This window comes from Cardiocondyla obscurior, linkage group LG11 (assembly GCF_019399895.1).
Source record: "Cardiocondyla obscurior isolate alpha-2009 linkage group LG11, Cobs3.1, whole genome shotgun sequence".
NCBI classification, from domain to species: domain Eukaryota; kingdom Metazoa; phylum Arthropoda; class Insecta; order Hymenoptera; family Formicidae; genus Cardiocondyla; species Cardiocondyla obscurior.
In genome coordinates this window covers 3,565,147-3,579,273 of record NC_091874.1, presented here as the reverse complement: position 1 = coordinate 3,579,273, position 14,127 = coordinate 3,565,147, and the positions used below count along the sequence as shown (strand labels likewise).

General features: G+C 36.3%; 3 protein-coding genes across 6 annotated transcripts; all 3 read right to left on the bottom strand.

Annotated features, from left to right (window-relative positions):
* Positions 1-11: 11 nt before the first annotated feature.
* On the bottom strand, positions 12-2,335 carry LOC139106441 (DNA polymerase beta). Its single transcript, XM_070663223.1, has 7 exons — positions 1,966-2,335; positions 1,717-1,829; positions 1,409-1,608; positions 1,179-1,339; positions 821-1,115; positions 551-746; positions 12-460 (listed from the first exon to the last, which is right to left on the bottom strand). The coding sequence occupies exons 2-7, from the start codon at positions 1,781-1,783 to the stop codon at positions 366-368; spliced, it is 1,014 nt and encodes a 337-aa protein (XP_070519324.1). The 5' UTR covers positions 1,784-1,829; positions 1,966-2,335; the 3' UTR covers positions 12-365.
* A 720-nt stretch (positions 2,336-3,055) lies between these two features.
* On the bottom strand, positions 3,056-7,732 carry Mdu (meduse). 4 transcript variants are annotated; one of them, XM_070663220.1, is made up of 6 exons: positions 5,716-5,959; positions 5,471-5,611; positions 4,769-4,906; positions 4,144-4,586; positions 3,846-4,011; positions 3,056-3,700 (listed from the first exon to the last, which is right to left on the bottom strand). In XM_070663220.1, the coding sequence occupies exons 2-6, from the start codon at positions 5,537-5,539 to the stop codon at positions 3,596-3,598; spliced, it is 921 nt and encodes a 306-aa protein (XP_070519321.1). In that variant the 5' UTR covers positions 5,540-5,611; positions 5,716-5,959; the 3' UTR covers positions 3,056-3,595. The 4 variants fall into 4 exon arrangements, with proteins under 4 accessions (XP_070519321.1, XP_070519319.1, XP_070519320.1 ...); XM_070663218.1 differs by lacking the exons at positions 5,471-5,611; positions 5,716-5,959 and adding an exon at positions 7,405-7,732; XM_070663219.1 differs by having other exon boundaries at positions 5,471-5,959.
* Positions 7,733-8,715: 983 nt separating this feature from the next.
* On the bottom strand, positions 8,716-14,122 carry LOC139106430 (uncharacterized). Its single transcript, XM_070663204.1, has 6 exons — positions 13,986-14,122; positions 13,132-13,506; positions 12,693-13,069; positions 12,501-12,609; positions 11,891-12,332; positions 8,716-11,808 (listed from the first exon to the last, which is right to left on the bottom strand). Exons 1-6 carry the CDS (start codon positions 14,041-14,043, stop codon positions 10,446-10,448), a joined length of 2,724 nt encoding a protein of 907 aa, XP_070519305.1. The 5' UTR covers positions 14,044-14,122; the 3' UTR covers positions 8,716-10,445.
* Positions 14,123-14,127: the final 5 nt, after the last annotated feature.

Genomic DNA, 14,127 nt, shown 5'->3' with positions numbered 1-14,127 from the left:
TTTAGACAAGGAGATATTTTTTCTTTTCGATAATAAATAAATTACAATATTAAATATATAAAACATTTACAATAATAAAATATTTTTATATGATGAGAGGTATTGTACCCTAGAAAGCAGATAGCATTTGTTGCAACGACGGCGGCTAGCGTACGTGACTATCTCCGTCTTCATCCCCTCCCTCGGCCGCCGAGAACGGGGAGGATAGTGGTGGGATGCCGTTACCCCTCAGTCCTCAGCGACCGGCACTCTGTGGCACATCTACACGCGCGCTTCGTGTGAGATTCGACGCACACCACGACAAGATTACATACGCTAGCCGCCGTCGCCGCGGCTAATACCATATCTGTTATTCAGTATACTGCTTACATATTTCTGTCTTTTGGATCTTTATAAGGTAAATCTAGGATCTTGAAAACGTCCTCTTCGCATGTAATTTTTTCAGGTTCCCCTGGACATCCTAAAAATAATTTTATAAAAAATCTTATTTACACATTCGTGTATTATTTACATTTACATTTGTTTATTATTACTTGTCTTTATAATCTACCTTCAACAGTGAGACGTTTCAGAGCGTACTCATTCAAAGTGTATTTCTTTTCTAATGCATGTGCTCTTACATTTTTATTAAACAAATCACTTCCAGTGAAATAAAGCACAGCACAATAATAGTGATCATAAAATGTAAGACGTATATCCAATCGTCTGTAAGGCTTACTTTTATCCTCCGATAATCGACACACTCCCTATATAAAAGTAATATATATTATTTAAACATCGTTTTTGTGTAAATGTTTCTTAGTTAATTTTATTTCAGTACCATAAACTTAGTGGATCCAAGTGATATCGTATCTGTAATCAACTGTTTCTCTTCGAGACATTCAACAATTGTTTTTAATGATACAGCCTTCTTTTTCTCGTTTTTTGTTTTTGATGTATAATTAGGATGTGTTACAAGGACATCAATATCTCCACTCTCTTCTTTGCCGCGTCTGTAACTTCCACAAATAGTGACGAGATAAGAGTTATTCAATTTCTTGATGGCTGTCTTTAGTATTTTCTCTATCTGTGCAATTTCTGCTCTGGGTATTTTCTTCTCAAAGTCATCAAAATACCTAAAAGAATACATTACATTCGTCGAAATATCCCCAATGCTGACAAATAAATCTTTATATTACTTTAATCCTAATTTCTGATGATGTGTTAGCTTGTCTTGATGCTTTTTGAGATCCTCCAAAGTCTTTATACCAACGTCCACTAACTCCTTGGCCTTAGCAGGACCTATGCCAGATACCCGAGCTAGCAAACTAATTGCGACATTATTCTCATCCTTTTTAATCTAATGAAAAAAAAAACGTGCAATGATTTATCCATGTTTAAATTCTTATTTCTATTAACAGAACCATACATTTTCCAGCTTCTGTAGTTTTCCAGTCTGCAAAAACTCGTCTATTTTCTTAGCAATCTTCACACCTATTCCAGGTAGCTTTTTTGCCTCTTCACCGCTCTTAACTCTCTCTGTCAGGGTATTCAACGTCTCAGCTGCTTTACGATATGCATTATATTTGTACACGTTTTTACTGACGTTACGTTCATAATCCGCTAATTCTGTAAGTGAATATTTTAGAATAACAAATTTAAACAGGAGAAAAAAATTATCTTTTCTTTACTTTTCAATCAAGAAGTCATTTAGCAATCTGTAAAAATGTTGCTTACCCAGCAAAAAGTCACATAAATCATGATTTGGATTGTTTGCGTTGCCTGAAGCTTTCCTTTTCCCCATTATGCAAGAATAATTTACGGAATATGCAATCTAACGTATCGAGTTTCTAGAAAAAATGATTATAAATGTAGGGTATACATTTAATTATTTTATTAATAAGATCGTAATTAATATTATAGATTAACTCTGGATAATTTTGATCAAATAATTCTTTAAAAATTTATTTATATACAGTTATTTACCTTTTTATATTTATACATTTAATTTTCCGTGTAGTTCTATTTGTTTTTTTGATTATCCATTGCATAACCGGTATCTCATTTTGTGTTGAAATTGTTTATAACCTCAAAGTCCGCTACCTTCCTTCCTCTTGTGAATCAAATAATTTCTGATACTTCCTTATACTTTTCGAACGATTTCGAACGACTCGTCACCACGAAATGCCGGGATTGACGGATTTGTCAACTTGTTCAATTTTAATTTCTCGGTAATTTAAATGGGTAAATGGTTAAATTATCCTTTTTCTTTCATTGTAATTGAGAATTAATAATTATTTATTTTATTGTTAATGTATTATTTAATAACAAAAGAGAAATAATCGAGAAATATCGTGCCGCGAAAGTGATTCTATTCTATTTGTAAAATCTATATATTTTTTGTTACAGATCGACGCAGCTGCATTTACTACTGTCAACGAAAGTGTCGTTACCGCCGTTATTATTAATTACACGAACCGCAGCCGGTTCGTCGGGCGTTCCGGGAGTTCCGTACAGTATTCGGACGGTTTTTTCTAATCGCGAGTGCCGGACAGAAACGCACGAACGTGACCGATAATTTTCGCGATTGTAAAATCACGGTCGGGGTGTTCGCGAGTGACTTGTGCGCGGAAGGATGGCTCGACACGTCCCACCTGAGAGGAGGAGCAGGCCCGGGATGGGCGTCTTGCATCGGCGGAGCAACTTATAGGTAAATATAAATTTTTTAAATAAAATCTTTAATTAAAAAAAAATTTATTTTTCTTATTAACTTTATTATTTGATATACCAGCATCTCTACATTAATATTTTACATTTTATGTTACAGTCACCGGCAGAACTCTTCAACTCCGCTGAAGCTCATGCAGATTGGTAAGTCGCATGATTTCTTTTTCGTAGTTAGTTATTGGGGTCTTTTAAAAAATAACGCGCGCTTGGTTTCTTCTAGTAACTTAAAAAATGGATATAATTGATATTGAAATATAAATAAACTTTTATTAAAAAAGATAATAATAATTAACGCGTGCGAAATACGTACTTTATAATATGTAGTAGGTATTTAAATAACAAATACTTAGTAGATTTCCAATTGTTTATTTCTATGCATCATTATTCAATAATCTCGCACATAATAATTTATAATAGATAACAATTGTTATTTGATTTGTTATTAATTATTACAATTCGGTTCTTCAGACATATACAAAATATTCATAAAAAGTCTTAACAATTTTTACAATTAATTAATATTTAATACGATATATGTAATACTATACATGCGCTGTTCAAGCCAACATATTATTATAAGCATTTAAATACCCGCAAAGTTATATTAAATGACAAATGCATGACAACTTCAGTCGCTCGCAAATGGAAATGTTTTACTGTATATATATTCAAACACATCGAGGATATTATTTATATATAAATAAATGTTTTAAAACAAGATTTTAAAACAATATATATAACTTTAAAAAATGCGGAATGATACTACTACTACACAAAGTATTTGCTATGATATTAATAAGTCACCGACTTACAATTGATTGTCTTAAACAAAAGTTGCAATAGGATAAAGATGAAAATAATATTACGAGCAGCTATAACTATAGAAGTTTTAAAAGTAGCCGTCCTTTTCATTACTGACCTCGACGGATTCTTTCTTAGCAGCTATCAGGTTTTCCCATTGCGCAATGAGCATATTACGACGTCGTGGACTAGGCTATAAAAGAAAAAAAAAGATTTATTACTTATAAGTGAAATTATTAATAAAAGCATTTACAATTATTTTCATTGCAAATTAATGTTTTATCGATAATTTGTTATTAACGTTAATAATTAATTGTAATTGTAAATATATTCCGCACCTTATGTTTTCCTTTATGTTCTTTCTCAACTTCATCTTCGTTCAAAGTATTAGTGGACGTACCGCTTCTGAGAGAACCAGAGCCATCATAGATATCGGAGTCGTTATCGTTTATTATATCCAATAAATTTGGTTGAGATTTCGCCAACATTTGCGATCTCATTAATCTGAAAGACGAATAAGATTTAATTATTTTGAATTTATAAGTATAATGATAAAGAAAACAATATCTTTCCTAATTAAAACAACTATATGTAAAAAAAATAGAGCAGTTATTAGATAACTAAAAACTTTAGCACCTCAATTCGTTCTCTCGTTCTCGCATGTCATGCAGCTCCTTTTGAATCTTTTGCTCGACAGGAACATATCCTTTTCTCGTTAATGGCTTTTTCGGCTCATCGTCCGGCTCTAGTGGTATGTCTAACGTCCTATTGAAAGCTTTGATACTCAGAGGATTGAGCGTGATAGTGGGCGTTATGGGAGGACTCTTGTCATTGCTCGGCGATCGGTTTCTGTAGAGTTTTCCCCGCGTAGCTAGGAACCTGTGCATTAGACCCTTCTGACTGGGTGCAGTTGCGAAACGTAGCGGAGTCGGCGTGGTGCGCGTAGATATCACGCCGTTCGTCATCTTTGGCGTCAACTCCGGTAACAGCGAGGTCAAGCTAACTGCCTCTAGTATTTGCGGTGTAGACGTTGTTCTTTTCAACTTGCCGGAGACCAAAGCCTGTGGCATGCGGCGCACCTACGTAATAAAATTCTCCAATTAAACATTGTCTTAAGGTGGCAATTCTTTTTAAGAAATCAGCTCGCAAAATTTAGATACATTTTTATTTCTATGAATGAAAAGGAGTGCTCAATATACGCGTGGGATTAAATGTAGATATGCCGAACCAACGTTATTTGGAAGATGCACTTTAAAGATACCTTGCAGTCCACCGTTTCGTGGGACGTGGTTTTAATGCTACCCACGTTCCGTAGTTCGTGTTCCCTCTCAGTGACTTCTTCGATTTCCTTTTGTATTCGGTCCGTCGCCTTTTTTAATTGCTCCAGTCTATGCTCCGTCTGCGTAACAAAAACGTCTTATATTAATACAATATATTTCATTAAAAATGTTTTAAATCTCCTTCTTTATTTGATTTCAATTGTATTTTGTAAACGTTATCTCAAGCTTCGATTTTTTTTAAGAATGAGATATACCGCTTGCTCGACAGGAAATCGTTCTAATCAGAGTCTAGTCTCTTCGCGAGAAACTCCAGAGCTTTGAGACTTTAAGACGATAAAAAGTCGAATTAAAATACCATTAAAAAGAATGGAGTACCAGCTTTGCGTATCTGATTGAATAGTTTTGTAGAAATTATCTGATTCTCTTTAACAGGTATCAGATCGCCGATAATGTTCACAGATATGGAAAACGTGGTGTACCGTCTTTTAAGCTTTTAACGTTCGCCTAAGATCTATATACGAGTATTAACTTTTTCGGTATCTTTTCCGTCGCATTTATGTATGTCGAAATTTAGCACTGATTGATATATTGATTGTAAATCACTGATAAGCGGACACGGCGTTTCTCGCACGTATGACACCGGTCGCGGCGAACGAGAGAGCCACTTTCAAAGAATTACGTACGTATGACAGGAAGGTGAAAGGGTTTTCCAGTAATGCAAGAAATCGCACGTTACAACAATGACCAGTCATCCTCGCACGTCTCTATCGACCGCATATCGAACGTTATCAGTTTATCTCTCGAAGAAATAATATCGCGTCTCTCTGCAACCGGCAAATACGTCATTCGCAAGGTCCCAGAAGCGGGTAGAACGACTCACTCTCCAAAGAGGATGCAGGGGACAAAATCACGATAGAGGCCAACTGACCTTCGGTCAAAAAAATCAAGGCTGTTCTCTTTTTCTCTCTTCATATCATTGAGCGCGCCTATTTTCTCTTTCTTTGACTCACTTCCACTTCGAATATATGTATACACCTAAGTCTCAGATATTCGTTCCAAGATGCAGCTCTATTTAGATCTCCTTATTATTCGCGAGACCCTTATTCACTCGGATAAAGTTTGACTACTGGCCGGGCTCGAAGGATACAGAGTCCAGGTCGGTTTCAATAATATAATACCTCGTCGGTTTTCTCCTCCCGCGAGAGGAGTGCCGTAAAAGGGTTGGCGAACGAAAGGCGAGGACGGCGAGCCGCTACCGCGGCCGATATACCGCAGTTTCTCACGAGGATTTCCAGCTGTGACCCGACGTCGGGTAGGAATGCCGTCCGCGCAGAAAACCAAGCGAGCACTGGCGGAGAAGTAACGGCTTAACTGTAATCGTCGTTTCCCTTCTAAAAGAAATGGGCCACGGTTCTTCCTCCACTGCTCTTTCGCCTCTCCTCTCGAGAACATCTTCGCTAAGTCCGAAGATCGTCTGGACCGACCGATTTAAAGCTCTCCCGATGATCTCGATTGTTCAACCGGTTCCCTTCCAAGCGTTAGAAATTATAAAAAATTTTCAAACCAACGATAACTTTGCTAAATTAATTTTGAAATACTCACGAAACGTTTAAGGGAGTCCTCAGGCATTTAAAGTAATTCAATGCATGTTAAGTTTTAATCGTTCTTTCTATCGATTTCCTTTATCCTTATCATATTGTAAAAAAAAGAGGCAGTATTATCGGAACCAGATTGCTGCCTTTAATTGTAAAATGTATAAAGCGGTTTTATCTTGTCTCAGGAACGGAGATCTATTTTTTTTAACATTGTATTCAATGTCGAACATAATTGCCTCTCCATCTCGGGCACTGTATGAGAATCGCGTGCAATATTATTATGCTATGCGAATAATATGTGCAGTTGATTGCGTCACGCTCATATGACGGCAGATTTGCTTCGTTCAGCCGCATTTTCCGCATCTCCCGGCTCGCTAATATTCCATTTCCTCGCAAAGGCCAGGTCGTTCAGGACTTCCCGGTGACTTTACCTGGCAAATTACACGCGTGTCTCGTTGTCTTTCTTTCTAAATAAATGTAAAACACATAATTTATTACCTGTCAGGTAAAGCTACCAAGAAGCCGGAACGATCGCCTCTTTATAAATTGCACCTCCGTGCGACTTTCCCAGGTTCGACATTCGTTTCCGTCAACGCAGATTAATTCAACGACTTCGATCTACCCGACGCTTCTTTCTTTAATCTTCAAAACTAAAAAGTAGAAAGTGGTTTAAGCCAAAATTAAAACTAACCTACATCGGTAAAACATTGTACATGTTCAGGCCATCTCTTATCAATGCAGATTAACTTCGGTCTCAGAGCAATATTATTATTCTCTTCCAATTCTAAAAGTTCGAAAAATTTTTTTATATTAAAGCACAGAAGAAAAAAAGAAACAGAGAAAAAAAGAGAGAGAAAGAGAGAGACAAACAAATCGTGTCATTAATTATTCCTGCTCATCCTCGAGCCATCCTAAATATCGTTAGTTCACGCGGGGCGCAGCTGAGAGCTCGGGAGTTTCTACGCTTCTGCGACGAGGCAAAAAAAAAAAGGAGAAAAGAAAAACAAAGAGAGGAAACTCACCTCCATTTCGCGCGTGTTCGCCAGCGGGGATTCGGGCGCGCAGGCCGGCAACGGCGACGGATCCGGACTGGATCTTTTATCAAGCAGCTCCGGCGCGGCGCGCGGTGCGTCGACCTCGAAACGGGGAACAATTTCGTGCGCTTTATCTGATCGCGAGGCGCGCCGGCGGGCCACTACGACGACGTCGTCCCCGCTTATTATCATGCCTCTCGCGCGGCCAATATTACGTCACACGTTGTTCAATATTTACGCGGGACACGCCGCGTCGCGCGTTCTTGGCCCTCTTCCGGCCCCCGTCGTCCTCCCCCCCCGCGGGCATTCTTCACTCCGGGAGGCGAGCTCCGGGCACTCCGCTCGACCGAGCGCGAGTTCCGGTGCGCGGCACGTTACCTCCGGTGAACTCCCTTCGAGGTCCTCGACTTCTCGGGTTTCTCGACTCCTCAGGTTCCGCGACTCTTCCCGGCGTCGTCGAGGTCGAGGCGTGAATCCGCTCTCCTCCTACGTCTTCGCGAAACGCGCGCACGTAAACAATCGCCGCGATCCCGCGGGATCGAGCGAGCGTCGCGCGATCGTCCGCCCCCTCGCGTTTCTCTCCTCGTAGGTCAGGTCAGGAGAGACGAGAGCACACTCGGGAGAGAAAGAGAAAGAGAGAACGAGCGAGATCACGGCGACGCGATCGACGGTGCACCTGCAATCGAGTTAGCCGTTCGCGATACTGGGCACTGCAGGTACGCGGCGTCGTCGTCCTGTAACAGTAAACGCGCCACGCGATCGCGTGCGATATGAACGGATCATTTTATTCCCCCGAGAACTGCGGTCCGTAGCTGCGGAAAGTTGTCGTCCCCTTTCTCTCTCTCCCCCCTTGTTCTTCTTTTGTTTTTTTTCGTACGATCGATTGCGGTTTTGACCGCCGAGACAACTACCACTCGAATGACGATGCTTATTATTTAATTTTCAACGTAGGAAAAGGGTCAGCTTTGCAATCCAAGTTCTCGTCACTATATCAGTGACCTTGTTCGCTCAGCGTTCTCCAACGAGTCAGGGTACCCGGTTAATTATTGTTTGCTGGTCTGCTGTCGTCACCCGGCATGGATATTTAGTGAGAATTCGTGCCCGCCGGCGAAATTCAGATGCCGTAAATATTTGGACGACTTTCGACCAAGCACGATTCACCAGAGGTGGACCTGAACTCGCGAAACCTTCGTGCTCGAAGAGTAAATTCCGAAACAAAGCGTAGCTTAGAGTAACGAATAACGTAACGACTCAGATTTCGATGACTTAGCTCAGGTGAATGTAATAATGCACGTAGAATATTATTAGAAATTTATTTATAAGTACAAAATATACGTAGAAAAATACATTGTGTAAGCGAAGTTATTGTTCTTTGCTTAGCCGACGATCTGCCGCGCGAATTGGGCTTGCGGCATCAAACCACGCTATTATTACGTACATGTAATCATGATCGAAACGAGCGAAACTGTACAACTCGCGAAACTTTCGCGGGAATGAACGTTCTTGAGTAAATTTGCATCACACGCTCTTTCCACGAATCCGCAATGTTAAACTTTCGCAGCCCTCAGACTGCTGTTAATACGTACAATTTTGCAGAATATTATGTAAAGATTATGATTCTCTTTATCCCCTTATCAATATATATGTGATACAATATCATAACTTGTGAATATGTAGGTAATGCTGTTAGCCATTAGTATTTTTATGATCCGCTACCTTATTTCTATTTTATTAAAAAGGCACTCTTTATCATAGCATTAATTTTTTTTTTTTTAGATATAATTTATAGATATAATGTAGTCTAATCCTGTTAATTAGTATCTTAACTATTGTAATTACATTCGTCAGGTTTATTATTATACTATAGACGGCATTAGAAGTTATCTGATTATTGTACATAAATGCATTATTTGTTAGTATTATAATGTTTGTCAAAAAAATCGCATTTGTGAATTAGCAGTTCTTAATAGATTTTGATAAAGAAAATTTACTGACTACAACGACCAATGCTATTATAAAGTTCAGGAGACTGCGATATTTAGCATACGTAATAAAATTTTATCTGTGGTCACATGATAATTTATAAATATCTATTTCTTAATTTCAGTAGCATTAATTCAGTACCAGTAAAATATAATTGCTCACACAATCATAAACATGTTATTACTTTATATATTCGCAATGTAAAAAAATCTGTTTAAAATTATATTTAATGAATAATAATGATAACCATTTTAAAAGTTTCAATATAATTATAAAAATAAATTATGCAATAATTTACTACCCGCCAATCTTAAAAAAATAAAAAATTTTATGTGAAATTATATTAAAATTATAACTGTAATACATCATAACAGGTTTTCATACATTTGGCACTTCACCGCAATTTTATTGCTAATAAATATAAATTAGTATATCCACATCTAATAGACGTAATAGATATGAAACTACAAATAAACTCTATAGATTAATTTTCTATTATAAAAAATAAAATTTTAAGTTGCAAAGTTTTAGTTTGAAATACCAGTTTGATGTTCAACTCGACACATTAATAAATGCGGGTAATTATTGCAATCAATACACGCTTATAACCGTTTTATAATAATTATAAGACCGTTTTGAAAACTTATCTAAATATTTTCTTACACTATAAAACAAATAAATGCCAACGCTATAACTTTCGTTGCTTAAGATAAAAATATTGTGTATCATCTATCAAATCGACAAGACTTTTATTAGCCCGTTATTACTTTTTCTTAATTATATCGTATTAAAAATGAGATATACGTCTTACATCTATTTGGTTTTGCTTCCTGAATATTTATATAAGCAAGAATTTATAGCGTTATATTGTGTTACTCTTTTCTTCTAAGATTATTATTTGTTACATTAATTATTGCATGTACTTTTAATCAATCGACAGTCTAGCGCAATGCTATGTTACAAAATATATTTTGCATATAATCAATGTTCAACATTAACTTTACATACTATATTATACAAATCTTAATATTACTTTACATACCGATCTATCTCTTTAGCGCTTTGACAATAATACTATTCTTGTCAATTTGAAAAACGCTATTCTTGAAATTATCACTAGATAAAACCAAAATCGTATTTTGTTTCTCAGATTGTTTTATAATTGTTCGTATATCTTCATTTATAATGTATATCGATCTCTGGTTGTCCACTTTTGCTTGCAACCCATGATCGCGGCACAACTTGATCTGATGTAGCGGTATGGTTACATATTTATTCTCAGTAATTAATTTACTTAACTGTTCGGACCGAATGTACAAATACTGACTTTGCTGTTGATCGGTTTCTTGATTCGCCTCGACAGAATCTTTCGGAGAGACATTCAAAATTTCCACCACATCTGTCGCCACAGATTGAGTTATGCATTCGTTTTCTTGTAATATATTTTGATTTTCTGAAATCTCTTCATTAACTTCATCGAACGGCTGCAAAATATTAATATTGTCATATATGATTTGCGCGCAGAAAATGTTATTTCCCGGATCTTCTGTAATTTCAATATTTAAATCATTACTAGATTTTTCATTCGCAACATCGTCCTGTATAATGATGTGTTCATCACATTTTTGATCATCCTTATCGAAATTTGTGGCTTCTATTTGCTCTGTTTGTAAATCCCTGTATATTACGTCTTGTTCTTGTGCATCACTATCGCATATTTCCTTATAATAATCGTGTGCAGAATTCCGTAACACTTGTAAATTACTTTCGTCTTGTTCTTCTGGATAATCTGTGTTTATCTCCTCCACCATATTTTTTTTTTCTTCGTCTATCTTACTTTTACAAGTTACTTCATCATTACATTCATAAATTTTATCCCGGTCTTCGAGGCTGTGCTGATAAATAATATGATTTTCTTCATTATTAGTTACTCTTAAATTATCGTAAAAAGAGTCTTTTAATTGCAACAGGCCATTTTCAATACCGTTAATATACTCCACATTGACATTACTATTCTCTCTATCGGAATCTTTACAATCTATAGCTATTTCAGTCTCTATGCCATCAGTCTTATTCAATTGAGATTCCGAGCAAATCTCAAAATTATCAATATGAATTATATTGTTTGTCTCCCAATTTCTGTTGTTATCGACATCCCCTTTGAGAGTATATTCTTCTATAGTGTTTGTAATATCTTGCGCTTCGTCATGGTTTGCAAATTTTACAATTGGATCAGACGCAATGTCATTAAAACTCATCGTAATTTCTGGAGCACATTCTTTTCTTTTTCGATTAGTTCGAACTTTTTGAACGTCTTCTTCCGGTGGATGCAAGACTTCACCAAACGTAGTAAGGATTTTATTGTGTCGTGTTTTTAAATGACGTTTATAAGTGTTTCTGGTTTTAAACCTAAAAAAAAAAAAAAAAAACAAATTATTAAATTTAGATAAAATCAATTTAATTATTAATTATAAATAATAATTTTACTAACCGTTGCCCACAGTCATCACATCCAAACGGTGCTTCTCCAGTATGCCTACGTTGATGTTCCCTAAAGTGAGACGGATGTCTGAATTTTTTTCCGCAATCCTTGCATGTAAAACGCGTTTGATTTTGATGAATCAACATATGGTATTTCAAGCTATGCCTTCTCGTAAAAACCGCCTTACATATTCGACATTCATACGGCTTTATCCCAGCATGACTCCGATAATGTGACACTAAAGTTGTAGGCGCTGTAAAACTACGAGGTGGATCGCAAATGCGACATTGAAGATTGTTCCCTGAAGGATTACCCTTTTTCTTAATACGCTCTATGTATGCCAATGCCATTTCCCTTTCTTCTTTGCTTGTGCCAATAAACTTTGCTTTTCCTTTAGGCTTGGTAGTCGTACATACCTCTACATTTGATTCTGTGTTGATATCAGTTTTATCTGCTCATGAATTAATATATAAATAAATGTTATAGAAATATAAAACTTAATTAAACTATTTATCTGCCAAATTGATAAACTCCATAAAACAAAAATACAAAAAGAAGCTAAAGAAAATATTTTAATTTTTAACAAGTCAATTATAAGTACCAGAATTATAGAACATACCTGATGAATAAACAATATTAGCTTCTTGACAGTTTTCAGCTAATTTTTTATGAACGTGTGAATATTCTTTCATATGTACACTATCGGCACCAACAACCATTAGGACAATCTAAAAAAAATAATTATTTTAGATTTTATAATTCGCTAACATTCTAGTAACATTAACATATTTGATAAACGTTATTTACTAACGTTTTCTTCCTCTGTTGTATTATCAGGGACATTATTAAAAGACGTTTCTCTTCTGTTAGGCATCTTATCATCTAGTCGTTCAAAATAACTATGGTCACCGAGAACCTTAATATCTATTTGTTCAGAATTCCTCAATTCAGAATCGTGTGCTTCCTTATTTTCCAGTTTTTGAAAACGTTTTTGCTTCTCATTTTCTTTAATAATAATATCGTTCGAAAGTAGTTTACGTAAATAATTGGATTTTTCAAATATCACATCCTTATTTTCCTTATTTAACGTTTCTTGAGGTTTTTTAATCTGTTGCATCCGACTTTTCTTATTTTGTAGATTAGTCTTGAAACTTTTATGATTTATACTTTTTGCTACAAATGTATCATCTGCAAGATAAAAAAAGTTAATAATAATACAATCAAACAGTAACAAGCTTATTAATACTTACAAGTTTCTTTATTTGCTTTCAAATATTCTAAATGCTCCTCTAAATGATTTTTAATGCATGCTCTCGCCTTTTCTTCACTGGCAAAACTGGTATATGTCTGATGGCAACCAGGTACTAATGCACAGGCATAAGAGTATTGTCTTTTGAGCTCATCACTTGTAAAAATGGCAAATTGCTTAACAAGATGTGAAATAGGCATAGATGCTAGCTGAGATACAGTAAAGCACGACTCTTTCCGTTTGATACTTGCTGTTTTCGATTTGAATTGCAGAGTAAGCATAGAATTAATATGCTTCTTTTCAGAATGCAATTTTTGCGACGCGACTTCCGCAAGTACTTCTAACAACGCTGATGGACTATCCCTTCCTATAGTACCTGTAACAATTTCCATGATTATTGCATTCATTATATCGATCCTACGTTATATTAATCCTACTATACTACACCTAAATCTTCGATAAAGAAAAATTACATTTGTCAAAAAAAAAGTTTAAAACAATTAAAAAAAATTTTTATAAATTATATACAGTTTAATAAAAGACGAACTAAATTTGCAATTATTTTCGTCGATTACATATGTTGTTCCACACGTGTATATATTCTCTGCCGTTAATTATTCAAAACGAATGAGAAAGTAAAACTTTAATTAGTCGCGAACGGAGCAGTATCGCGGGTATGCCGCGTACGTATCCCGAACGAAAGTTGTTTTCGTGTGGTAGCAGACGCCATAAAGACGCCCAGCAGACGGCTTTTCGGTTTACGATCCGCGGGTGCATCGCGCGTTTTTTCTCGATCGACATATGCGCGAGCGGGCGCTCGCGAAATGATATCGCCAAGACGAAGCGTGAACATACCAGGATTTCCTCCGTTGTACGAGTTTGACACATGCTGCGGATTTCTTTTGGCGTTCATGATGGCATTTGCGTTTACGGCGTGCCTACATTCCCCGACTACGCGAACAACAGGTTCCTCAGTCCCCCGTTTGTTGGCAAATTC